Source organism: Felis catus, chromosome B2 (genome assembly GCF_018350175.1).
Source record: "Felis catus isolate Fca126 chromosome B2, F.catus_Fca126_mat1.0, whole genome shotgun sequence".
In the NCBI taxonomy this organism is placed as follows: Eukaryota; Metazoa; Chordata; class Mammalia; order Carnivora; family Felidae; genus Felis; species Felis catus.
Genome location: NC_058372.1, coordinates 35430887 through 35455808, shown reverse-complemented (window position 1 = coordinate 35455808; position 24922 = coordinate 35430887). Strand labels below are relative to the sequence as shown.

At 53.5% G+C, this 24922-nt stretch overlaps 1 protein-coding gene across 4 annotated transcripts; it reads left to right on the top strand.

The window, feature by feature from the left end:
• The first annotated feature begins 376 nt into the window (after positions 1–376).
• Positions 377–19898, top strand: MTCH1 (mitochondrial carrier 1). 4 transcript variants are annotated; one of them, XM_023253929.2, is made up of 12 exons: positions 381–717; positions 4787–4871; positions 8971–9077; positions 9625–9702; positions 10083–10140; positions 10488–10539; positions 12092–12151; positions 15143–15236; positions 17328–17375; positions 17577–17644; positions 17921–17996; positions 19059–19145. In XM_023253929.2, exons 1-12 carry the CDS (start codon positions 397–399, stop codon positions 19128–19130), a joined length of 1119 nt encoding a protein of 372 aa, XP_023109697.1. In that variant the 5' UTR covers positions 381–396; the 3' UTR covers positions 19131–19145. The 4 variants fall into 4 exon arrangements, with proteins under 4 accessions (XP_019686089.3, XP_019686088.3, XP_023109697.1 ...); XM_019830531.3 differs by having other exon boundaries at positions 15143–15287; XM_019830530.3 differs by lacking the exon at positions 17921–17996 and having other exon boundaries at positions 377–717; positions 19059–19898.
• Positions 19899–24922: the final 5024 nt, after the last annotated feature.

The following is a 24922-nucleotide window of genomic DNA, read 5'->3' as shown; positions in this document are numbered from 1 at the left end:
GGGCCCAGGACTGCGGAGAAAACTCCCGAAGCCGGGGAGGGGGCTTGGAAGCGTCTAAGACCATATTGGGGGCGTCTGGCTGGCAGAGCCGCCGAGCCCCGCCCCCGCCGCCTTCCAGGGGGCTCCGGGGGGAGTGCCCCGGCTGGCGGCAATCTTCACACTCTCCGAACCCGCGGCTCGGGCCGCTCGCGACCACTGACTCCCGGCTTGCAACCCAGCGACGGTCCAGGCCCCAATCCCGCCCCAGGCCCACATCCGGCGCGTACCACCTGCGGCGCCACACAGCCGCGCTCCCCCGCAGCCGCGAGTGGTGTGGCCCGGCCCCGCCCCCTTACGCCACTAGGGGGCGGGACGTCCCCCGTCACGTGACGGGGAGTGACCTCGCCGCCCGGCGCCATGGGGGCTTCGGACCCGGAAGTGGCGCCCTGGGCTCGCGGCGGTGCCGCGGGGATGGCGGGAGCCGGAGCAGGAGCGGGAGCTCGCGGCGGAGCGGCGGCGGGGGTCGAGGCTCGGGCTCGCGATCCGCCGCCCGCGCACCGTGCACACCCGCGCCACCCTCGACCCGCGGCGCAGCCTTCCGCCCGCAGGATGGACGGCGCGTCCGGGGGCCTGGGCTCCGGGGACAACGCCCCGACCACCGAGGCTCTTTTCGTGGCGCTGGGCGCCGGTGTGACGGCGCTCAGCCACCCGCTACTCTATGTGAAGCTGCTCATCCAGGTGGGGGCCAGGGCGCCGTCGGGAGATGGGGGCTGCTGTGAAGGTGACAGGCCGGGATCTGGAGGAGGATGGGGGCAGGGAGCCTATGGTGACGGATTTGGGAAGAGGGGCGGAAGACGGCAGGTTTGGTGAGCTGAAGGAATGGGACAGAAAGGAAGCGTTGATGGGTCTGGGGGTGAAGGGATAGAAGCGACAGATTTGGGAAAGGATGAAAGGAACAAGGCATTTGGCGGGTGCAGGGGAGGGGTCGAAGGGATGAAGGAGAGGATTTGGAGGCTGAAGGAAGGGAGGTGATGAACTTGGAATTGGAGGAAAGGGGCAGCATTTGGGGGCGAGTAGAGAAGCAACAGAATGGGGGAGGGGCGGGAAGTTTTGGCGAATGGGCGGGGAGGAGGACTGGGGGGCCGAAGCAAAGTATTTAGATGAAGAGCACATATTTAGAGTAGAGGGGAGCAAGAGCTCTGGATTTGATAGAGATGGATTTAAAGCTGTTTGAGGGGACAAAGGACTGGAGGCCAAGGCCAAAAATTTAGGAGAGAAGAAAGAGCATCAGCCTCGGGGGAGGGAGGTGGAGAGGAGAAGGTGGCATTGGATTTAATGGTGAGGGAATTTGGTGGGACAGGGCGAAGGCAGAGGATTTAGCAAGGGAACGCTATGAGTTTGATGGCGACGACAGATTTGGTGGGAGGAGGGGACAGGGTGACGCGTTTTGAGGGAGGGGAACAGACAGGGCGACGCAGTGGGGGAGGGGTGTGATGGCGATTCTTATGGAGAGGGGAGCCAGAAGCAGGCTTTTAGGGAGAAAGGGATGACGCACTTGGAAGAGAAAATGAAAGTCACAGTTGGGGTCGGGAGGTGGGACTCAACAGTCCTTGTATGGGGGGGATGGGTTATGGAAGTATTGGAATTAGGCAGGAGGGGCGGTTGGGACTTAAGGTGGCAAGATTGGTAGAGGCTGGCAGAAACTGAGGCCAAGGTGGGGATGACTCTGGAATGGAGCCATGCAGGGGCACTTGGCATACGGTGGTGGCCAGCAAGACCTTGCAGATGAAGTGGACTGCTTGAGAAAGAGAGAGATTGAGCTGGAAGGAGGCGGGGTGGAGGGGGTGCACTTGGCAGAATTAGGTGGGTGGCTAAGATAGGCACTGTTTAGATGGGGGTGATTCTAGCCTGGACTGGAACTGAAGATTTAGCCTAGAATTTTCCAGTTAGGGGAACGGCGGCAGGGCGGGGGTGTGAAAATTGAGACGGAGACCAACCAAGATTTGAGGTTTGAGTTGAGGCGAATGGGTGTTAGATTTACTATCTCTTTAACTGGGCTGAGAGATTGGTGGGGGGGGGGGGGCGTTCGGTTGGAATGGGAGCAGTTGGAATCTGGGATCTGAGGAATGGGGCAAGGGAGTTTTAGGTGTGACCGGGAGTATGACAAGGAATGAGGAGATTCGGTCGGGGACATCAGGGTGCCTTACTAGCATCTAATTGTGACTGAGATTTGGAAATGGCTGGTGGGGGGAGATTGGGACTGGCATTTGGTTGTGTTTTGGGAGTGAGGGCTGCTTGGTTTGGGGGATTAGGATTGTATTTTCAGCAATAGAGATTACAGGTTTGGGAGAGAGTGGGGCTTTGGAACTGGTTGTTACCCGAGATGAGAAGTAAGGGTCCCAAGAGCTGAGTTTTTCCTCTGACGGAGTGAGATTGGGTGAGGGTTGTGTTTTTAGGGTGGGAGATAGGAGAGTCTGTAGAGTGGAGGGTGCTGAAATGCATAAGGAATGGGGGGGGGAGGGTTCATCGTTTGGACCTTGGTAGATGTGGTTTACCGGTTTGAGGAGAAAATTGAAATACAAGCGATTCGAAGAGGGAATTGGGAATGAGGAACACCAAAGCACTGGGTGGGGGAGGATGGGTGAGCCCACTTGGGTGGTCTATCTGATTTGAACCCAGCTGGTGCTGAGTGTGACGTGTTTCAGGGTGAAACCTTAGTAGATAGAGCTCGGGAGTCAGCAGCAGTTTGCAGAAAAGGCAGAACCTGTTTGAGGGGGCAGGTGACAAGATTGGAGTGGCAGGTCTGGGGGTTGACTAGATCAAGTGACTAAGAACGCAGGGCCTCATATCAGGGTTCGTCTGTGTTAAGTTGTGGGAGTTGGGGATGTGAGGGTGATGAACTGACCCCACCAGTGCCTGATACAGAGTTACAGCTTTGGCTGTGGTTAGGACTGGGGAAACAGATTTGGGGATGAAATAGGGTGAATGGGACTTGGGCACAAATAATGAAAACTTGAGAATGAGGGGACTAGGGCTGCGATGTGTGCCTTTCATAATCTCAGGTACAAGTGCAAGAAATAGACTCAACAAACTGGGGGACTATGGGGTGAGGGGACACAGCAGACTTAAAGGTGCGCTTGGAATTACCCTGGACTCCCAAGTTGTGACTTAGACGGAGACAGCAACAGAACAGTAGCTCACACTTGGAGTTGAAGGTGTGAAGGGAATACCGCCTATCGAAGAGAACAAAATCAAAACTTAAGTCAGAACCTTCGAACGTTTATCCAAGAAGGAGAAAGGTCTAGCAGGGGAGGGCTCACTGCACGGGTCAGCTGGCTCATGTCTTTCCTTCAACTCCCGTGGGCTGGAATTTGTTTTTTATTTTTATTTTTATTTATTTATTTATTTTTTTAATTTTTTTTTTCAATGTTTATTTATTTTTGGGACAGAGAGAGACAGAGCATGAACGGGGGAGGGGCAGAGAGAGAGGGAGACACAGAATCGGAAACAGGCTCCAGGCTCTGAGCCATCATCAGCACAGAGCCCGACGCGGGGCTCGAACTCACGGACTGCGAGATCGTGACCTGGCTGAAGTCGGACGCTTAACCGACTGTGCCACCCAGGCGCCCCTGGAATTTGTTTTTTAAAGAAGGTCACCGTCGTGGAGGGTTTTTCATCTATAGTCCGTAATCTCTCCGGTAGCTCAAAATCACATCGACAGGGGACCGCCAGAACTTTCAAAAACACTTGACTAAGGTGAAGAAGGTAGGAAATTAGCCTAGGAAAACCCTGGAAGCATACCTAGTCCAGTTTTTAAGACAGAACATCCCAACTCTGCCATTCCTGCTCCCTTCCTCATCCTAAGGGAGCTGCTGTGGTGCAGGGGCTTGGCTGGCCTCCTTTGAGGGTCAGGGCTTGTGTCCTGGAAGGGGCCTTCTCCTATTCCACTCAGGTGCTGGTCTCCCAGACACCTTGCTTCCTCCCTGGCAGCAGAGTCTCTCTCCTCATCAGTTGGCAGCATAATAAATGGCCTCACCCTTCAGGAGAGACCCCACCACCTCAAAGGTGTGTGGGTGGCTATGTCCTTCCCTCCCCCCGGCACCCCCCATCGTGCCATGAGTTTAATGGCTACTGTCATCATAACCTGCATCTATACAACAAGAATTATGATAGCCCTACAGAAATGAGGGGGGTCATTCTGTCACAGGGATATGAAGTGATCAAGATTAGAATACAGATGAGGAATTGTTTGAGGAACAGCCGAGTTTGGAGGTAACAGTTTGCTCGGCCTGGGAGCGAGAGCGACTGATTTGTCAGCGTCTGCGTTGGGTGCAGGAAGGAACCTGAGTGTGGGCCACACTCTGGGGTGGAGCTGAGCTGTCCTGAAGTTCAGGACCGAGGTGGGGGTGGGATGTGTTTCGGAGTTGGCACACTGGGGATTGAGGTTGGACTGAAGTTTTAGCCCAGAGATGGGACTTAACTGAGATTTATTCTGAGGTGAGTGCAGGGTTTGAAGTACACAAAAACACTGGAAATGTCTGGCATTTGAAGGTGAGAATGTTGGGGGATGGGGTGACTTGGATTATGGTAGGGGGTAGGGATCTGGGACTATACACTTCCGTTCATTGGGAGCTTACGTGATGCTGACGGTTCTAGATTCTGATGACATTTCTGGTATGTTTTGCTGGGGAAACCAGCAAGAGCAACATTGGAATTTGTCGAAGAGGCAGAGGCCTGGGGTATGAGAAGCGGTGAGCCGGACCAGCCATAGAATCTGACCTTGCTTTTGTATTTGTTGATTCTGAAGGTGGGTCATGAGCCGATGCCCCCCACCATCGGGACCAATGTGCTGGGGAGGAAGGTCCTCTATCTGCCCAGCTTCTTCACCTATGGTGAGTGTGCTTTCCAGGCAGGAGGGCCCGCGCCGACAAAAAAAGCGCGTCACACGTCACAGGGGGAGCAGGCGCAGCTGGCCCCCGGGAACACACAGGACAGCGCGGCACCCAGGCTCAGAACTGGCAGGGAGGAGGGGATCAAAGAGTGACCAGAGGCAGCAGGGTTGCTGGGGCGGGAGCAGGTGAACAATGCAGCTTTGGGCCAGTTCCTCTGCCAGCAGCTGCCAGCCGTCAGCCCAGGCAGCAGGAGGGGCCGGGCCAGGACACTGGTCCCTGTCATCCCTGCCGCCCCAAGTTGTGCCTGGAAGTGGCCGGGGCGGGGTGGGGGTGGGGGGTGGGGTCCGGGGAGGTTTCCTTTTGATTTCTGAGCAGTCTGGGCTGTTACCAGTTTTCCTGCTTTCCTTTTAGTCCAGCAGGAGGCCTGTCGGGGGCTTCCTGGGTTCTTTTCCTTCTTCCTCCTCTTTCCCCTGCGTCCCCCAGGCAGTGGACCCCACTCAGGCACCTCCACACAGGGGGCACAGGGCGGCCAGCACACGCTGCGATGCGCTTCACGTCTGGCATGCCCCGACCCGCTGCACGAGCTCGGGCAGATCGCTTCACTGCTCTGGCCTTGCGCTTCTAGTCGGCAAAGCTGTGTCTGCTTCTTCCTCCGGGCCCCTCAGGCAAGCAGCCCCCAGCCCCCTCCGCGGCTCTGCTGCCTGGGAGGTCTGTCCACCAGCGGCCCGCCACACTGGAGCTTGTCCAATGCCACCTGAGCCCACCTGGCTGCCTCCACTGCTCGTCCCCAGACCCCCAGGCGCCAGCTGGCCAAAAGCCTTTCAAACCCATTTTATCACTGCCTCTCTCCCAGTCCCTACCCTCCTTGGACTTCTTTAAATGTGCCCTTGCTTCTCCATGTTCCCAGCCGGGCTGATACCCTCAGGCTCCCTCCACTTCGGCTCTTCTTTCTTGTTTGGTTAGTCTAGAATGTTCTCTGAAGATCTTTTTCTAATTAATTAATTAATTAATTATATATTTTTAAGCATTTATTTATTTTTGAGAGACAGACACAGCGCATGAGCAGGGGAGGGGCAGAGAGAGAGGGAGACACAGAATCCGAAGCAGGCTCCAGGCTCTGAGCTGTCAGCACAGAGCCCGATGAGGGGCTTGAACTCACAGATGGCGAGATCATGACCTGAGCTGAAGTCAGACGCTTAACCGACTGAGCCACCCAGGCACCCCACCTTTTTTTGTGTGTGTTTTGAGAGAGAGAGACAGCTTGAGTGTGCATGCGTGTGTGAACGGGAAGGGGCAGAGAAAGAGGGGAACAGAGGATCCGAAACAGGGCCTGCACTGACAGCAGAGAGCCAGATGTGGGGCTCGAACTCAATGTGAGAGTACGACCTGAACCGAAGTCAGATGCTCAACCGACTGAGCCACCCAGGCGCCCCTGAAAATCTTGCTGCTGAATAACCTGTGGTTTTGCCTCCTGTCACCTTTTTTAAATTTCACACACTCTTGGCAGAATCTGATGTCCTGTTTCTCTTCCATTTTTGCCACCATGACATTGAGTAGTCTAGGGCCAGGCAGAACATATCGTTTTGTGGGAAGGTGTGTCCGTATTTGTTTTTATTTAAAAACCGTCAGTGAAGGGGGGGAGGGAGAAGGCCCAGAAGTAGGCACAGGAAAGCCAGTGTACAAAGCTAACACTGGGTTTGTGGGAAGCCGGCGTGGCCGGCTGCCAGCCCCTCCATTGTGGCCTCTACGCATGCTCTAGCCGAATGAGGGACCCCAGGTCAGAGCCCAGACTGTCTCTACTTGTGTCACACAGTCATTCCCGGAAGGTCTCACGGTAGAGGGGTCTTGACCCACATTTTGCCTCTTGCAGAGATGAGCAGAGCTCTGAGGTGCCCCTGCTCACGCCGTGTGTGTAAATGTTGTTTCAGTCCAGATGTTGTAAACAGACGCCCGTTAGGCCGCTTTAGACACCCTGCCTGCTCTCCCGTCAGGGAGGAGGCTCAGCTGTCTGCATGTCTAGATACTGTCTGGACAACATCTACTCCTCCCCATGTCATGTTGAAAAGTGCCATAGCAGGTTGAAAAATGACATTCTTTGGTGTAACAATGAAATTCCTGGAGAGAAACCCTGGCCAGCTGTGGGACCTTCTGGGCCCACAAAGGCCCCTGGAGGAATTTTTGCCTGCCTTCCTCTGCTCTGAGAAACAGGAGTTCCTGCTCCTTTTTTACTGGTGGGCAGATCAGCTAGAAAGAGGTTAAGTGACTCACTCATGATCCCTCTAAGACTTTTTCCTCCCTGGCTCTCTCTTGCTGGCTGGAGCTCCCCTCCCCCAGAATAAACCTTTCTTCCCCTGGTTCACTCTGTGAAGCAGGGCACCCTGCCGTGTCACCCAGTGTCCTGTCCCCTCCTACTCTTCTCTTTCCAGTCCCACCCCCATCTCAGGAAGCTAAATATGCAGGGAACAGGTGCTCCCGGCCCCAGCATGAGCCCGTTCTAGCAGCGACATTGAAACGCTGGGTTGGCAGACATGTTGCGGTGGAGAGAAAGGCACATTTGCCGGTTCCTGCCACTGCGTGGTGCTAAGGAGCTGAAGTCAGGTCTGGAAGGGGAGCACAGTGTCTGAGAGAAAGTTCTGCTAGCTTCTAGGTATGCAGGTTTAAAAAAAAAAATGATGGTGGTTTAAAAGTTGATACTAAAATAATGACACATTGGAGCCCCTGGCTGGCTCAGTCGGTAGAGCATGCGACTCTTGATCTTGAGGTTGTAAGTTCGAGTCCCACGTTGGGTATAGAGATTACTTAAAAACATAAAATCCCGGGGCGCCTGGGTGGCTCAGTAGGTTAAGCCTCTAGCTCTTGGTTTCAGCTCAGGTCATGATCTCACAGTTTGTGAGTTCAAGCCCCGTGGCCGGCTTCATGCTGACAGTGCAGAGCCTGCTTGGATTCTCTCTCTCCCTCTCTCTGCCCCTCCCCTGTTCATGCTCGCTCGCTCTCTTTCAAAGTAAATAAATAAACTTAAAAAAAATAAGGAAACATTAAGAGAGGTATCCTTTTAGAGATCCTAATGAAAAAACACTGATTCATACAGGTAGGGTCTACCTTCCCTGACTGCTTAAGTTTTTTCTCTAGAATAGTTCATTGGTGCCTGTTACTTTTCCACTAGCTATGTTGTTTCCCCACCTCATCCCCTGCTGTGAGTCATAAATGCTAACAGGTACTAGGTGGGGCCTGGGTGCAGCACAGGGTAAGGGTGGTCCTCTTCCTGGTATGTTCAGGGGACGTTCTTGAGCCTTTCTTCTGGGAGTTTTTCCTTTTTCCTCCCTTAGGTTGCAAACTTCATCATTGCCTGTGGGCACTCTGCCTTTTTCCTTTTTTTCTCTCCCCCAAGAAAAACTGTTTGTTTTTTTTTTTAATTTTTTTTTCAACGTTTATTTATTTTTGGGACAGAGAGAGACAGAGCATGAACGGGGGAGGGGCAGAGAGAGAGGGAGACACAGAATCGGAAACAGGCTCCAGGCTCTGAGCCATCAGCCCAGAGCCCGACGCGGGGCTCGAACTCCCGGACCGCGAGATCGTGACCTGGCTGAAGTCGGACGCTTAACCGACTGCGCCACCCAGGCGCCCCGAAAAACTGTTTTTTAATTAACAATTTAGTCATCTCTACACCCAATGTGGGGCTCGAACTCCCAACCCCTAGATCAGAAGTCACATGTGCCTCCAACTGAGCCAGCCAGGCGCCCCGAGAGAAACATTTTCTTTTATAAGCAACAGAATTGGTTTGTGGGTTGTAGCAGTTAAGTTGCTGAGTTGAAACACTAGCTGAGTTTGCCAAGTCGATTTTTCAAACTTAAAAAAAATTTTGTGACTTTGGCAAAAATACATTTTGAAGGTTTTACAAAAAGAAATGGGCTGGAGAAGACTCTGGGGTTGGGGCCTGATTGCTTGTGGGCTTTGGACAGCTGCCCCCTTCCATGACCGAAGTCAGCATGTGCTGAGGGACAGGCTGCATCTGGTCTGGGTGTGACTGTGACCGGGGGTGGGTCTGTCGGGGCGGTGGGGGGGGGGGGGAGGTGACACTGCCACCTCTGCTTTCTTGTAGCCAAGTACATCGTGCAGGTGGATGGGAAGATAGGGCTGTTCCGAGGCCTGAGCCCCCGACTGATGTCCAATGCCCTCTCCACTGTGACCCGGGGCAGTATGAAGAAGGTGAGCCTGGGGTGGGGGGGCGAAGCCAGGATCGGTTGCCTGAGGTTCTCCCCAAGCTCCCTGGTGGCCCCAGAGGCAGCCACGTGCACTGGTCCGGTTTCTCCTTTCCCAGGGGACACCCAGGCGCCATAGCCAGGCTCCAGACCCTGGTGCGTCAACACCTCCTTGATTGGGAAGTTTCCCGTCCCTAGTCCTCCCGCTTTCCCCCAGCTGTGACAAGCTGTGACCGCGGGTGGGGGGAGAGGGGTCCCCTCCCCCACCCCCCGCCAAGCTCCAGCCCTGGGGTTACCAGAGGTGAACCTAGCTGCAGGGAAAATAGTAGGAGCTGATTCCTGCCATTCCTGTCCCTTAAGAGGTACATTGAGGAGGCATAGCTGAACTTTGCTTTTGGCAAAGTTTTTTGGGTTTTGGGGGTTTTGTTCTTGTTTTTAATTAAGTAAGCTTTATGCCCAACCGTGGACTAGAACCCACAACCCTGAGATCAAGAGGCACATGCTCCACCGACTGCGTCAGCCGGGCGCCCCACTCCTTTGTTTTTGTACCTCAGGTTTTCCCTCCGGATGAGATCGAGCAGGTCTCCAACAAGGACGACATGAAGACTTCCCTGAAGAAAGTGGTGAAGGAGGTGGGCATCTGGGGTCGGAGAGGGACAGGCCCCGGAGGGGAGTCTGATTGTTTCTCACTGCCGAGTTGGACAGGTCATTGAAGAGACAGGGTTGGCTCTTCACTCCGCATGGGTAGGGTGGGACGTGGAAGGAGCCCCGGCATGGCCACTGCAAGGAATCCCAGAAAGCCTGTCAGCCATCATGGGGCCTGGCCTGAGACCCAGCCGCACCCCTGGGCGGAGGAGATGGGGGGTGGGTGGCAGGTGGGGCTGTCTGAGGTAGACTGGCCCCATCGGGGGCTGTGGGATCCCAGTTTGTCCATTGTAAGAGCTTGTGTTCCCCTTGAGGGCCCATTCGAGAGAGAGGCCAGACCAAGTCCCTGCCCTCTGCTCTCTTCCAGACCTCCTACGAGATGATGATGCAGTGCGTGTCCCGCATGCTGGCCCACCCCCTGCACGGTGAGCCACCCCTTTGGAGACTGCCTCTCACCTGTGGGATGAGCCCTTGTGGACTGAAGCTGGCGGCGGTAGAGCCCTGGGAAGTGTAGTGGGGTGGGGTGTTCCCCCGGAACCGCACTGAGGAGAGATTGGCGGGGAGTCCTGGCCAGAGGGAGCAGGGGCCCTTCCCGGGCAAGAAGAAATGGGATGCTGTGCTCACGGGGTACGACGGGGAAATCCCAGAGGCCCTCCTCCCCTGCTGCGCTCTGACACAGGCCTTGGGCAGCGGCCGCTGCACCGGGCGCCCCGCAGCTGGGTGCCCTGGGTTTTGGCCACGACATCACCTGCGTGTGTTTCTTTTTCCTCAGTCATCTCAATGCGCTGCATGGTCCAGTTTGTGGGACGGGAGGCCAAGTACAGGTGGGTAATTCTTCCAGGACTGGCAGGAGTGGTCCTGTCACCCTTCAGAGTCTGCCAGGACAGGCCGTGCTGGGGTCAGTTGCTGTCCCTTCTCTACTCTCGTTCTAACGTGCTAGCTTCAGAGGAACGTGGCAGTGGGCGGCCATCGACAGTGTCCAGGGGCGTTTTCTCCCCTCCATCCCATGTCCGGGGCTGCCCTGCAGAGGGGTGAGTGGGAGTGGAGTTGGCTTGGACCGTGCCACCTGGGACTGCACTAGGGTTCCGTCCTGGACCCTCTAGCTCTGCCCTAACCATTTCTCCGGCTCTCACAGAGCTGACTTGTAGGTCGTTTCATCTTCTGCTAAGAGGCGGTTCCACCCCGTGGGCGGGGGCCCACTCCATTGCTTGCTTACCGAATACCTCCCGGCATCTGCCGGGCCGGCAGTGAGCTCAGTGCCGTGGGGGCAGAGCTGTGTGGACAGAGCTCTTCCCCGTGACGGTTATGCCCTCCTGTCCTCCTTGCCCCACGAAACCCCGTGGAGGACAGGAGGCAGATCCTAGAGGCACGTGGCAGGAGGACACATCTCTGTTACCCTTCCCAAGACTCTTACCTCCTGGCTTCAGTTGTTTTCGGCAGCTGTCCTGTGGGGCCGCTGCCCCAGGCAACTCGGCTGCCGTGGCCTCATTTGAGGTTCACTGATGGGAGGTTGGCCCATTCTCCCAAAATGAAACCGCGAGGTTGGTAGACACGACCAGGAGGGGATGGTCTGGCTCAGAGCCCCAGTGGCCAGGAAGAAGGGCTGGGGGGCCCGGCAGGGCTGGGTGCCTTGGGAGCAACCTCGGCTCCCATCGTCTCTCTGTTAAACTTCCCCTGCCACCTAGGCTTTGTAGGGCCTCTGCTCAGGATAGGCCACTTGGCATTGCGAGCCACAAGTCGTAGAGATTGCTCTTAAGCCTGCTTTGCGTTTCATACCTGACGGCAGCCTGTCCTTTGATCCCCAAGCGCCTGCAGGGGAGGGCCAGGTGACTTTTCCCAGGCTGCACCGGGGCCTTCTGGTTCTAGGGCCTTTTGCTACAGGACCTTCTGCCTCAGGTTCCTTTTCTGCCCTCTGGGCAGGTGGTTCCCCACTCGCCACCCCTCCTGCTCTCACGCTGTCGGGCATGCAGTCTTCTCTGCTGGAAGGCTGCTGAGCCAGGGATAGGCACTAGGGCCAGGCAGGAGAAGGTCCCGTTACCTTTGCAGCAGCCCAGACTGGAGGCCAATTCCCAAATTCCAGATCCACAGCAGGCAGTAGTAGAGAACCGTTAGGCTCCTATCCTGGGGTGAGTGGGTTTCCCATCCCCGTGAACTGTGTCAGTGCCTCTCACTCCTAGACGAGAGCTCTCTCTAATCTTCTCCACTTGGTTTCTGCCTGGTAACACAGAATCTCCTCTCTGTATCCCAGCCCGGACTGGATGGCTTTGAGCAGGGATGGTGGGCTCTCCTCTCCTCTCCCCACCCCCCCACCCCCCAGGGGTGGTCTTCTCCACAGTGACTGGGTGACCTCGTACCCCTGTCTTGCCTTCTTCACAGCGGCGTGCTGAGCTCCATCGGGAAGATTTTCAAAGAGGAGGGGCTGCTGGGATTCTTTGTGTACGTGAGTTTCTGTACCCCATAGCTGGCCATGTGGCGTGGCTCTACTAACAGACACGTTCTCAACCTCCCAGGCTGTAGCTGCCAGGCTCAGACTAACCACTGGGCTCCGTCCTGCCTGCATAGCTGCATTCTGGCTCCGTGCAGCCCTGGGGCTCGCGTGAGCCAAGGATTGTCAGGACCGATGCCGTCCCGCCCTTTGCAGATCACGGCTCACACAGAAATGGTACTGCGTGTCCCACACACTGGGGAGACGGACTGATGGGCCCCTTCCCCAGACCCCGTCCATTTGCCCAGAGGCCGATCTTCAGGAGCCAGGGCACTCTATCTAGGGTATTCCACGTGACAATCCATACTTCTGGCTTCTCCTGAAAAGTCGGGAAACCTGGCTCTGCTGAGCCTGTGTTTGTGCGGAGCGGCCAGAGGCAGGGCACGTGATCTCCCGAGGACCGCGGATCCCTGCGCTCCTCGCTGTCTTGCATCCGCCTTAGTTCACATGTAAAAGAGAAAGACCAAAAAGACTCTCCAGACAGAATAAACCACAAGCAGACCCAAGAGCCAAGCCTGACATACGGCTTTTGTTTGGCCTTGTTAAGACCTTGGCAGCGACATACGTGCTATTACATACGTAATATTCTAAGCACGGAGTCCTCTGTTCATTGTGGCTTTATAGTTGGTCAGGAGTTTTTATGCAGGATCTCTCATGTAACCAAGAGATGACCATGTAGGTGCGTGCGTGCGTGTGTGTGTGTGTGTGTGTGTATGTGTGTGTGCATATGTAATATATAATAAATCATTCTCACCAGGGGGTGATTTTTGCCTCCAGGGGACATTGGTCATGTCTGGAGACATGTTTTGCTTGTCACAGTTGGCATCTAGTGGGTAGAGGCCAGGGATGCTGCTAAAATAAACATCCTGCAATGCAGAGGTCAGCCCCCCAAAACAAAGGATTATTTGTCCCTAAGTGTCAATACTGCCAGGATTGAAAAACCTTGATCTATACACACACTCACACACTCCTATATTTAGGTGTGTGTGTGTGTGTGTGTGTGTGTGTGTGTGTGTGTGTGTAAGTAAAATGAATATTTGATTGTGTGACTGGTACATCAGACCATAAAACTACATGGCCCCACCTCTGGCTGTTTTCATACTCACTCTGTGGTCCTCTTCTGGTGTGTGAATAGATTCTGACGCAACACATGCTTGCTCATTGGGTTCTTCTGTTTATCACGTATTTGCAGACCAGGTGATACATATGTGTTACAGGACTGAGGAGGCACCAAAGCTTATGTGAGTGGTTAGTCTGAGCACAGGTCGGGGCAGCAAGATTGCAGATGGCATTCTTTTTAAATTTTTTTTTTTTTTTAACATTTATTTATTTTTGAGACAGAGAGAGACAGAGCATGAACAGGGGAGGGGCAGAGAGAGAGGGAGACACAGAATCCGAAGCAGGCTCCAGGCTCTGAGCTGTCAGCCCAGAGCCCGACGCGGGGCTCGAACTCAGGGACCGTGAGATCATGACCTGAGCCGAAGTCGGATGCTTAACCGACCAAGCCACCCAGGCGCCCCGAGATGGCATTCTTGAAGTTCATTTTAGTCACGTCCCTTTATAACCTAGATGTGTCATATACATTTTTTTGAGCTTTGCAAATATTTTTTGAAACATTAAAAGCATTTTTTTTAGTGTTTATTTTTGAGAGAGAGACAGACCGTGAGCAGGGGTGGGGCAGAGAGAGAGGAAGACACAAAATCCGAAGCAGGCTCCAGGCTCCCAGCTGTCAGCACTGAGCCTGATATGGGGCTCGAACCCACGGACCGTGAGATCATGACCTGAGCCAAAACCGAGTCAGATGCTTAACTGACTGAGCCACCTAGGTGTCCCTGTTTGTTTTTTTTTTTAACTTGTGTTTTTTTTTTTTTTTTTAACATGTTTGCATGTTTAGATATGCGTGTTTAGATATTAAGGACATTATTTCAAAATATTTGAAAAGCTTTTGGATTCGAGTCCCACGTCAGGCTCTGCGCTGATATCACGGAGCCTGCTTGGGATTCTCTCTCTTTCCTTTTCTCTCTGCTTCTCTCCTCACATTCGCATGTGCATGCACTCTCTCTCTCAAAGTAAATAAATAAACATTAAAAAAAAAACCCGCGAATAACACGCAGGACCTATTGATCTCAATCTGGCTTTTTGCCCTCTGCACCGTATTTTAGGGACCTTCCATCGCATTTTGTAGAGCTGTTTAATTCTAAAGGCCATCATTTTCACTGTCAGTCCTCTTTGCAAAAGCTTGTGTGGAATGGCTTCAGTGGAACATTCTAGGGGTGAAGACAACAGATGCATGGAGCAGAGTGTTTTGTGAGAGTTGATTAGGTAAAGAGGCCAGGAGAAAACTGTCAATGTGTAGACCCTGTTTCATAATCTGCATTTGAAAATCCCAGATTTAGCAACATTCACATCTTGAGGCCGGGCCTCTGTAGTTTGAAAACCACTTGTGAGACCGCAGACTTACCGGCATCAGATGTGGTTGGTGTGTGACACCCCCACGGAGAAAAGCACACTGCCTTCCTGGTGTGGGTATAGCCACTGGCCCACACGGCCCCTGCAGGCTGTTGTCCTGAGGCGGTACTTGTGGATATGCTGAAGTTTTCAGCTTGGAACATCCCTGCCTCCGTCCTGGGCGTGGAGCCCCCAAGAAATGTTCCCCTCCCTCCCCTGCTCATCTTTTTTTTTTTTTTTTTAATTTTTTTTTTTCAACGTTTATTTATTTTGGGGACAGAGAGAGACAGAGCATGAACAGGGGAGGGGCAGAGAGAGAGGGAGAGACAGAATCGGAAACAGGCTCCAGGCTCTGAGCCATCAGCCCAGAGCCCGACACGGGGCTCGAACTCAGGGACCGCGAGATCGTGACCTGGCTGAGGTCGGACGCTTAACCGACTGCGCCACCCAGGCGCCCCCCTCCCCTGCTCATCTCTGCTCACCTTGTTTTTTAGCGGCTTAATCCCTCACCTCCTTGGAGATGTGGTTTTCTTGTGGGGCTGTAACCTGCTGGCCCACTTCATCAATGCCTACCTGGTGGATGACAGCGTGAGTGACACCCCAGGGGGGCTGGGAAACGACCAGAATCCAGGTTCCCAGGTTGGTTGGAACAAGGACTTGTCAATCTTTCCGTGTACCACTGATGCCCAGGGTCAGGGGCAGACTCGAGGACTCTGGGATCTGAGCACCAAGGTCCTGAGGGCTAGGGAGTCTCTGGGGAGTGGCCTAAGAGGGCCTCTCATTGTCCCCGGGGGCAGCTTTGCTTCTGGGGAGAGTGGGCTCCAGAGAGGAGATTCAAGATCCGCAACCAGACCTGGAGGAGTTCGTGGAATGCATGCCCTTGGGCAGTTTTCGAAATAAAACGGATCCCAGCTTATCCGAGGAAATGATCCAAGTAGGAATCAGGAAATCAGGACACAGACCAGCTAATAACCCTCTAACTTTTGCTTCATGTTTCATGCTTAACGTTCACTCTTTTGTGAACATTATGGTATTTGAGCCCAACAGCACCCCATTTGTGAAAGGAACAGGGCAGGTGTAATGTCCCATTTTCCTGGTAGAGAAGTTGAGACCCAAAGATTGAGAGGCTCTCCAGAGGCACTCGGCTAGGACTCAGCAGGGCTGGGACTGGGTCTTTCCCTGTGCTGGGCTGAGGGTGCTTCCTCCCGCCTTGAGGTTTTTTTACTTCGGCTAGGAAGTATACCTTATAGGCACACCCCACTCTTTTGTTAGCAGTGGTCCATACAGCCTGGTCTGCACAGACCTCAGCAGGCTAGGTCAGGCATGAGGAGGCTTTGATCCTTGCAAAAGGCGCTTGTTTAAGAAAGGTGTCTGGGGACCTGGTGGGTTGACAGGTTCTGCCTGAACCAGGTTGAGCTGGGGAGCAGTGATGGGCAGGTAGCCAGACACGCTAAGAGCAGGGATTGCCAGCCCCAGGAGGATAGGCGGGCTGGGGGCCTGTCTGTCAGAACCACCTCGTGGTGGGGGGTGGGGGTTCATAGTGTGCATATGTCTGTGTCTGGGCATGTGTCGTGTGGTGAAGAATGTCCCGCCCCAGCTGAGAGCCTCTGCTCAGGGAAACCAGGGCTGGCCTTGGGTAGGGAGTCTCGCTGGCCTTTCAGCGTAAGCAGGTTCCTAAAGCTCCCTGGAGGCCAGCTCCCACTTGCAGTCAGAGTGGCACACACCCAGGGCCCTGCCCTTTCTCAGGGCCTTGGGGAGGGGGCGGGCGGCGTGTTGCTGCTGTCACGTGCAGAGCAAGGCGGGGACAGCCAGGGCATCTTAGTGGGGGGAGGGGTGGCCCACAGCTGGAGGGTTTCCCCCAAGTCCAGGTGTTTGACCAGGGGCTGCCGCACTTACCACCAGCACCGGCAGTCACCAGCGTCACAGAAAGGGCTTTGCGAGCGCTCTTCTGCGTGTGGCTTAAAGGCCAAGGCGAGGTTGCCTGTGAGGCAGCCGCGCAAGCCTCTGTCTGGGGTTACTGGGCATCTGCCTGGCAGGATGGCCACGCCCCAGGAAGCCGAGGGACAGGTAGTCATCCTTCCTAGCGAGGGGCCGTCCCCTGGGCAAAGAATTCAGATGTTGGGGCTTGGAAGGGGGTGAGACTTTGCTAAGGTGGGAGGGTAGCAGTAGGCTTCGAGTTCCCCCTCGCCTTTTGCTGCAGGACCAGGATTCTGTGTCTGGGGAGTTCGGGGGGGTGTCTGTCTTTTCGTCCACCTGCTGACCACCGACTGTGTGCCAAGCCCTGGACACTGATCGAGGCAGACCCAGGCCATGCCCTTGGAACTCACGGCTCGTTGGGGTTCACAGGCCAGTGGCCAGTGATCCCGTTTACGTGGCCTGCACCTGTGCTCCTCACCATCCCTGGTGGGCTCTCCAAAGCCTTGTCAGTCCACTTACCCCACTTCCGTCTCTCAGAGCTGCCCTTGGCTCTGACTACAAGGCCACGGAAGCCACCGGCGAGCCTAAAAGGGAACTCTGTGCAGCAGTGTGCAAGGAACCGAGCCCAGAGGGTGTGTGAGGCCAGTGTGCGGGGTGAGGTGGGGGGGCCGCAGACCAGGTAGCATGGGGCGAGGGTGCTTGTCTGAAGTCTGCATCCCGAGGTACCTGTAGCAAACCGGTCTCCCTTTCTTGTCCCTCCAGTTCAGCCAGGCCCTGGCCATCCGGAGCTATACCAAATTTGTGATGGGGGTAAGTTGAGCCAGCTGCTCAGCCCGCTGCCCTTTCCGCTGCCCTGTGGGCCTGGGTTGGGCTTAGGAAGCCAGCTCTAATGGTGGCTGGAGGCAGGCCTAAGTGTAGGGTGTGGGGACAGCGTGTCCTCGCTCCCTGGGCCAGGGTACGGGCTGGTGGTGGTGGTGGGGTCGCTGCCATTCATGTCTCCCCGGATCTCAGATTGCGGTGAGCATGCTGACCTACCCCTTCCTGCTGGTCGGTGACCTCATGGCTGTGAACAACTGCGGGTAGGTGTGCACCCCTCCCCCAGGCACCCTGCCAGGGCCGTGGGGGGTGGCGGTCCAGCTGAGGCTGTCCGGTGCTCTGCTTTCTCCCGACTGCTCTGTGTGTAGGCTGGGCCCCCGGTATCCTGGCGTCCTCTGGGATTCACTGCCCCCCTTGGGGATGAATCTGGGATTCAGGAGGTGGGTGGTGGCAGCTCCGGGCCACCCCTTGAGATCTGTCCCTTGGCTGATCCGTCTCCCGTTGTTCACTGGGGCTGACGTGCTCTCCTTCCTGGGCAGGCTGCAGGCCGGGCTCCCCCCGTATTCCCCCGTGTTCAAATCTTGGATCCACTGCTGGAAATACCTGAGTGTGCAGGTAGGCAAAGCTCCTAACAGAGGAGGTTCCCCCCACTCTTCCCCCACGTCAATCAGGTGAGACGGTTTTGTGGACTCGACGCTGCGTGGGAAGACAAGGGATCGTCCTGGGGTCCAGTGTTGTCAGTAGGGAGGATAAAGAACGGAGACCTTTGGCGTAAGGCATCTTCGTTAAATTTTCACTTTATTTTAGAAAAGATGTGAGGTCATTAGATCTGAATTTGCTTATCGATCTTACATTAGACACCGTCTCCTTTTCTTCCTCAACTTTTAAAGACTCATACTGTGAGGGAGCCCATGGGGTAGGTGGTGAACCTGAAGCCCAGGACCTTAGACCTCGAGTAACACGGCTGACAACGCAGCGGCCCGGAGCACTTCTGACGAGCAGCCGCTGGTCCGAGACTGACCCCTCCCTTCTGTGGGTCATCCCTGGTGTCCAGGAGAACCCGAGGCTTGAACTGGGCCATGCGGCGAGGGTGCCCGTCTTGGGATTTCGTGTTCTCTGCCCAGGCACCCTCTTGCCGGGCTGCAGCCCTTGGGCCCAGAGGTCAAGGATCCAGGTGTCTGGCTCAGGGCAGATCCTTGCCTTTTCCTAGCCTTGGTTTGCCTCAAAGCAAAGTGGGGCAGCGGTCTGGGGAGGAGCCGGCACGCTGACAGGCCTCAGGGTTGAGAAGAGGACAGGTGGGAGGAAGCAAGGGAGCAAAAGACACAGTTCTTCCCAGCGGCTCCTGTCAGGTCTATGTCACATCCCATGGGCATTAGGGAGTCCCCGAAGTGTCTGAAGCCAGAAGGGCAGCGAGTCTCCTCTTTGGGGGTTTCCTGCTGAGTAGCCCCAGCGACATTGGACACCCTGTGACGTGAGGCAGTCCGCTCCCTTGTGCCTCAGCACGTGGCATATTCTGACACTGCCCTCTAGGATTGCAAGCCTGCGCCCTCCACCCCTGCCTGACCCTGGGGTCTCTGAGCTGCTGGACCCTCTCTTGTCCCCTGCTGGCCTTGCTCAGGGGCAGGATGAGAAGCTTGGTGGCCCCTTTCACTGACCTGACTGTTGCTTCCAATCCAGGGCCAGCTTTTCCGTGGCTCCAGCTTGCTCTTCCGCCGGGTGTCCTCAGGATCGTGCTTTGCCCTGGAGTAACCTGAATCGCCTGAAGAAACATGCTGCGTCAGCCCGGCCACCGGGGGTGGGGCCTGACCGTGTCGGGCACCTGTCAGATGAGTCCAACCCAACGACACCTAGATGTGCTCCAGCCAGCTGGGCTTCGGTTTCCATATTTACCGTGCGTCTGTCCAGAAGTGGGGGTTGGGTGGGGGTGAGGCTGCACCCAGTGGATTGGTTACCTGTTAGGTCCGGGGAGGGTGGGGCAGGCCTAGGGCATTCGGGCACAGGACCCTTCCTTCACTCACGTGCCAAGTTGCCTTGTGAAGGGGGCCAGAGAATGGCTAGTGGAGGCCCAGGTAGGATGGGAAAAGGCTCACGGGGTCAGCTCCCACCCCCCCCCCATACCCACGTCCGCCCCAGCCTCATCCTGCGCCTCAGCTGGGAGCGTTGCCCCCCCTGCTTTGTAAATACGGCGGGATCCGCTTTCGTGAGGCCGCCATCACGTCTAGGCCTGTGCGAGAAAGCCCTTGCCACGTTCTGCCTTCGTTCTTCCCAACACTACTTTTCTGATGCCAAGGCGGGCACCTTCTGAACGGGAAATCGTGTGACTGCTCAGAATGTGTCTCCCTCATCAAATGCTCGTCGGTTTAATGGTGACGCCTCACATGCAGGATCTGGTTACCTGTGCAGTTGTGAACACCCAGAAGTTAGGCAGGTCAGTGTCTCTCGTACTATTCGGTTTAAAAGTTCCCGATAAGATTTGACCTTTTCTCCCTCAAATAAATGTATCGGTGGTGATTTGGAGTTTTGTGGAGAGTCCGTTCTTTTTAATTTTTTTCATTTTTATTTATTTTTGAGAGAGAGAGTGTGAGCAGGGGAGGGGCAGAGAGAGAGCGGGACACAGAATCCGAAGCAGGCTCCAGGCTCTGAGTTGTCAGCACAGAGCCCGGCGTGGGACTCGAACTCACGAACCGTGAGATCCTGACCTGAGCCAAAGTTGGACACTTAAGCCATCGCCTGGAGTGGCCCTCCCAGCTTCAGAAAATGTTCCACCCAAACCCCTGTCGCCTCAGCACGGTTTGCAGATGACATTCTTGGGTTTTGTCAAGAGTCATTTGGTGTGGTTACAGCAGAAGGAGTAGACATGGGCCCAACTAAAGCGCCGAGCTCTGTCTTCTCTGGCAAAGGCAGATCTCCCTTCAGTTTGCCCGGTGCTGGGGTTTATAAACCCCCAAAACTTACAAGTGGAACCTGCTGGCCTCTGGGGACCATGGGCTTCCATCTGATGGGGCTTGAATACCAGCTGAGTCCCCCGAGTGTTTCTCTGCCCTTGTTCTAGAGGAGTGGCTTCAGAGAGTTGGGGTCTGGTGACCGTGGTCCTGCTTCTCACAGGGACGGGAGGGCCCCTGGGATGTTTTTGCAGAACTGGTTTTCCCCAGTGGTCTAGTAACAGTTGTCTTGCGGGCAGTTTGCTTTATGTATCCCTGTTCCCCAGGAATTCAGGAGCATGCCCGTGTGGGTGTCCTGTAAATGTCCGGTGGCTGAGGCCACTGAGGGCTCTTAACTCCCTTCAGACTGCTGAAGCGGCAGGGAAGGGGGGCACAGCGGGCCAGGCCTTGCTGGCACCATTTCCTTCCAGAGAAGGAAGGCCCTTCAGAGGCACGTCTGCTTTGTGGCACGTCCCCTGTCTCCAGCCCGGTGTGGTTTCCCCCCATGGCACTGACCACTGTCGCGGGGTGACTTTTCTTCCTGTTGCTTCACCTTCAGATCCTGTGTTTGCATTGATTACCTCCTAAGGCCCCTGTGGATTTAGGGGTGCTTGGACTTGGGCATTTCAGGGCCCGGACTACATTTCCCAGGCTGTCTTCTGCACCCAGAAACAGCAAGAAAATCCCCCTTGGATGCTCGGTCTCAGGTTTTAGGTGAGCAAAGTGCAGGTTCTGCCCCTCCTGTTTTTCAGGTCAGTATTCAGATGTGGGTGTTGTGTATGTTAACTTTGTTTACTCTCTTCCGTGTTTGAAGGCTAATGTCTCACCCACCGTCCGAGCCCCTGGTATTTCCCTGTCCGTCCTGGAAACTAAAGTGCGACCAGGTTTTTAGCTGAGAAAGGAGATTGGGTTGGATTGGGGCACAGCTGAGCTGTCTGCAAGAGGAGGGGTGACAGGGAGTTAGTCTCCATCCTCTCCTCCTGGGAAACCTAATTCTGAAGGACAAAACCGGGAAGTCCTCTGCTAGGCCTCCCGAAAGGCCTGAGTTGGTAGTGGTGGCCTGTGCTGGGTCCTACCAGAGCCCTCGTTGCTTTACCGGTCCCCAGATGCCTGGGGCCGTGCAGCATAGTGCTGGAGCAGAGTACTCCCCACTCCGCAGAGGCCTGGAGGCCGCAGAGTGCCAGTCAAACTTCCTGTCATGACAAAAACATTCAAAAACCTTAGAACTTCCTCACCCTGATAAATGGCATCTATGAAAAACCCATAATTAACATTAGACTGAATGATGAGAAACCTAACGTTTTTCCCTCGACGCTCAGGAAAGATAAGGATGTCTGCTCTTGCCATTACTCAACATTGTACTGGAGGGTCCAGCCAGGGCAAGCAGGAAAGTGAATTAAAAGTTATCTGGGGGGCACCTGGGTGGTTCAGTGTCCAACTCTTGATTTCAGCTCAGGCCATGATCTCACAATTCATGAGCCCTGTGTCGGGCTCTGTGCTGACAGCACGGAGCCTGCTTGGGATTCTTGCTCTCCCTCTCTCTGCCCCTCTCAAGCTCAAGTGCTCTTTCCCTCCCTCCCTCTCTCTCTCTCTCTCTCAAAATAAACTTTAAAAAATAAAGTTATTTGGGTTAGAAAGAAAGAAGTAAAACTATGTCTATAGACAACATGATCTCATACATAGAAAATCCTGAAGAATCCACCAAAAATACATATAAACACTTAAGTGTTTAAACACATAGAAATAACATAATCCAGCAAGGGTACAGGTTATAAAATTGATACACAAAAATCATTCATACTCCTTTATACACACAGTTGAAGAAAGTGAGAATGAAATTAATAAACAATTTCATTTATAATAGCATCAAAAATAATAAAATGCTTATGAATAAGTTTTACCAAAAAAATCGTATAATTTATACTTTGAAAATTACAGAACATTGTTGAACAAAAGTAAAGACCTTAAGTGGAAAGACAGCCCATGTTCATGGATTGGAGAACCTTAGATGGCAGATTACACAATCCCTATCAAAATCTCAGACGACTTCTTTGCAGAAATTTGACAAGCCGAAACTAAAATTCATGTGGAAATTCCAGGGATCTAGAATAGCCTAAGCAATCTTGAAAAAGAACAAAATTGGAGGGCCCATTTTGCAGTTTCAAAACTTACTACAAAGCTATGGTAACCAAGATAGTGTGGTACTGGCAGAAGATAGACATATAGATCAATGGAATAGAATTGAGGGTCCAGAAATAAACATTTACATTTAAGGTCAGTTGGTTTGGGACAAAGGCAACAAGACAATTAAACGGAAGAATTGTCTTCCACGAAAAGTGCTTGGACAACCGGATCATTCACATGCATGAGAACGAAGTTGGACTCCCACCTCACACCACATAGAAAAATTAACTCAAAATGGATCAAAGGCTTAAATATAAGAATTGAAACTATAGGGGCGCCTGGGTGGCTCAGTTAAGCGTCCGATTTTGGCTCAGGTCATGATCTCGCGGTCCCTATTTGAGCCCCGCGTCGGGCCCTGTGCTGACAGCTCAGACCTGGAGCCTGTTTCAGATTCTGTGTCTCCCTCTCTCTGACCCTCCCCCGTCCATGCTCTGTCTCTATCTCAAAAATCAATAAACGTTAAAAACAAAAATTAAAAAAAAAATTTTAAACTATAAAACTCTTAGAAAAAGACATAGGCATAAATCTTTGTGACCATGGATTAGGTAATGATTTCTCAAATATAACACCAAAAAACAGCAACAAAAGAAAAAAAATAGATAAATCGGATATCATCACAATAAAAACTTGTGTTCAAAGAACATCCTAAAGAAAAGACAACTCACAGAACGAGAGAGAATGTTTTAAAATTGTATATCTGGTAAGGGACTTATCTAGACTGTGTAATTCCAATAGAGGCATTCTGGTGGCTCAGTCGGTTGAGCATGTGACCTCATGGTTTGTGAGTTCGAGGCCCACCTAGGGCTCTGTGCTGACCGTGCAGAGCCTGCTTGGGATTCTCTGTCTCTGCCTCTCTCCGGCTCACCCACGTGCGGCTCTCTCCCTCTCTTTCTCAAAAATAAGTAAACATAAAAAAAAAAAAAAGAATTGGGGCGCCTGGGTGGCTTAGTCGGTTGAGTGTCCGACTTCGGCTCAGGTCATGATCTTATGGTCTGTGAGTTCGAGCCCCGCGTCAGGCTCTGTGCCGACAGCTCGGAGCCTGGAGCCTGTTTCAGAATCTGCGTCTCCCTCTCTTTCTGACCCTGCCCTGTTCACGCTCTGTCTCTGTCTCAAAAAAATAAATAAACGTTGGGAAAAAAAATTAAAAAAAAAAAGAATTTCTACAACTCAATAATAAAGACTTGAATAGACCTCTCTCCAGAGATAAATGGCCAATAAGCACCTGGAAAGATGCTTGGCATTATTAGCCATCAGGGAAATGAAAATCAAAACCACAATAAGATACTGCTTCACACTCACTAGGATTGCTATAATTTTAAAAAGATAACAAGTGTTGGCAGAGACGTGGAGAAATGGAAACCCTTGTTGCTGGTGCAAATGTGAAATGGCGTGGCCGCTTGGGAAAGCTATCCGGCAGTTCCTAAAAAAAGTTAAGAGTGATCACGTGACCCGCAGTTACCTACCATACGATACTGCTCCTAGATAGACACCCGAGAGAAATGAGAACATACATCCACACAAAAACTTCTACACGCATATTGATAGCAACATCAAAATAGCCCCAAACTGGAAACAACCCAAATGTCCACCAATTGACAAATGGATAAATGAAAGGTGTTCTATGCTAGGGGATATCACTTGGTGATAAAAAGGAATGAAGTAACTGCTTCATGCCACCACATGGATAAATCTTGAAAATGTGTTACGTGGAAGAAGCCAGACCAAAAAAAGGCCACCTGTGTGTGATTGCAGTTACACAAAATGTCAGAACAGACCAATCCATAGACAGTGGATTAGTGGTGGCTTAGGGCCTGGGGTGTGGGGCTTCTTTTTGGGGTGATGAGAATGTTCTAAAATGTTCTGATGGTTGCACCACCCTGTGGTTGAGTGGTCACTTTAAATGGGTGAATTTTATTTGAGTTATATATAGTTATTTTAGAACACACGCAACGGAGAGGGACGGGGGAGAGAGAATCCCAAGCAGGCTCCACACTCAGCACGGAGCCTGACGCGGGACTTGATCCCCGGACCCTGGGATCATGACCTGAGCCGAAATCAAGAGTCAAGACGCTCAGCTGATGGAGTCACCCAGGCGCCCCTATATGAGTTATGTCTTAATTTATATCTTTAAGATATCTTAATATATTGTATCATATATACATGTACACATACACATAAATATGACTATATAATATATATTTACAGTCACCACACAGCCTGACTTGTATGCTTCCTGTTTTAACTGCTCACACTCCAGACAGGCGCTCTCTCCCTCCCCACCAGCTTGATCCCAAGCTGCCCTGTCACCTGCTGCTGGCCGCACCCCCCCACCCCCCCACATTTGTGCTTTCCTGCCGGACAGCGCTCTGCACAGTCCTGCCGTTGTCCCCTGGGGGAATGTGGCTGAGACTCCAGAACCCTTTCTCGGGATTCCTC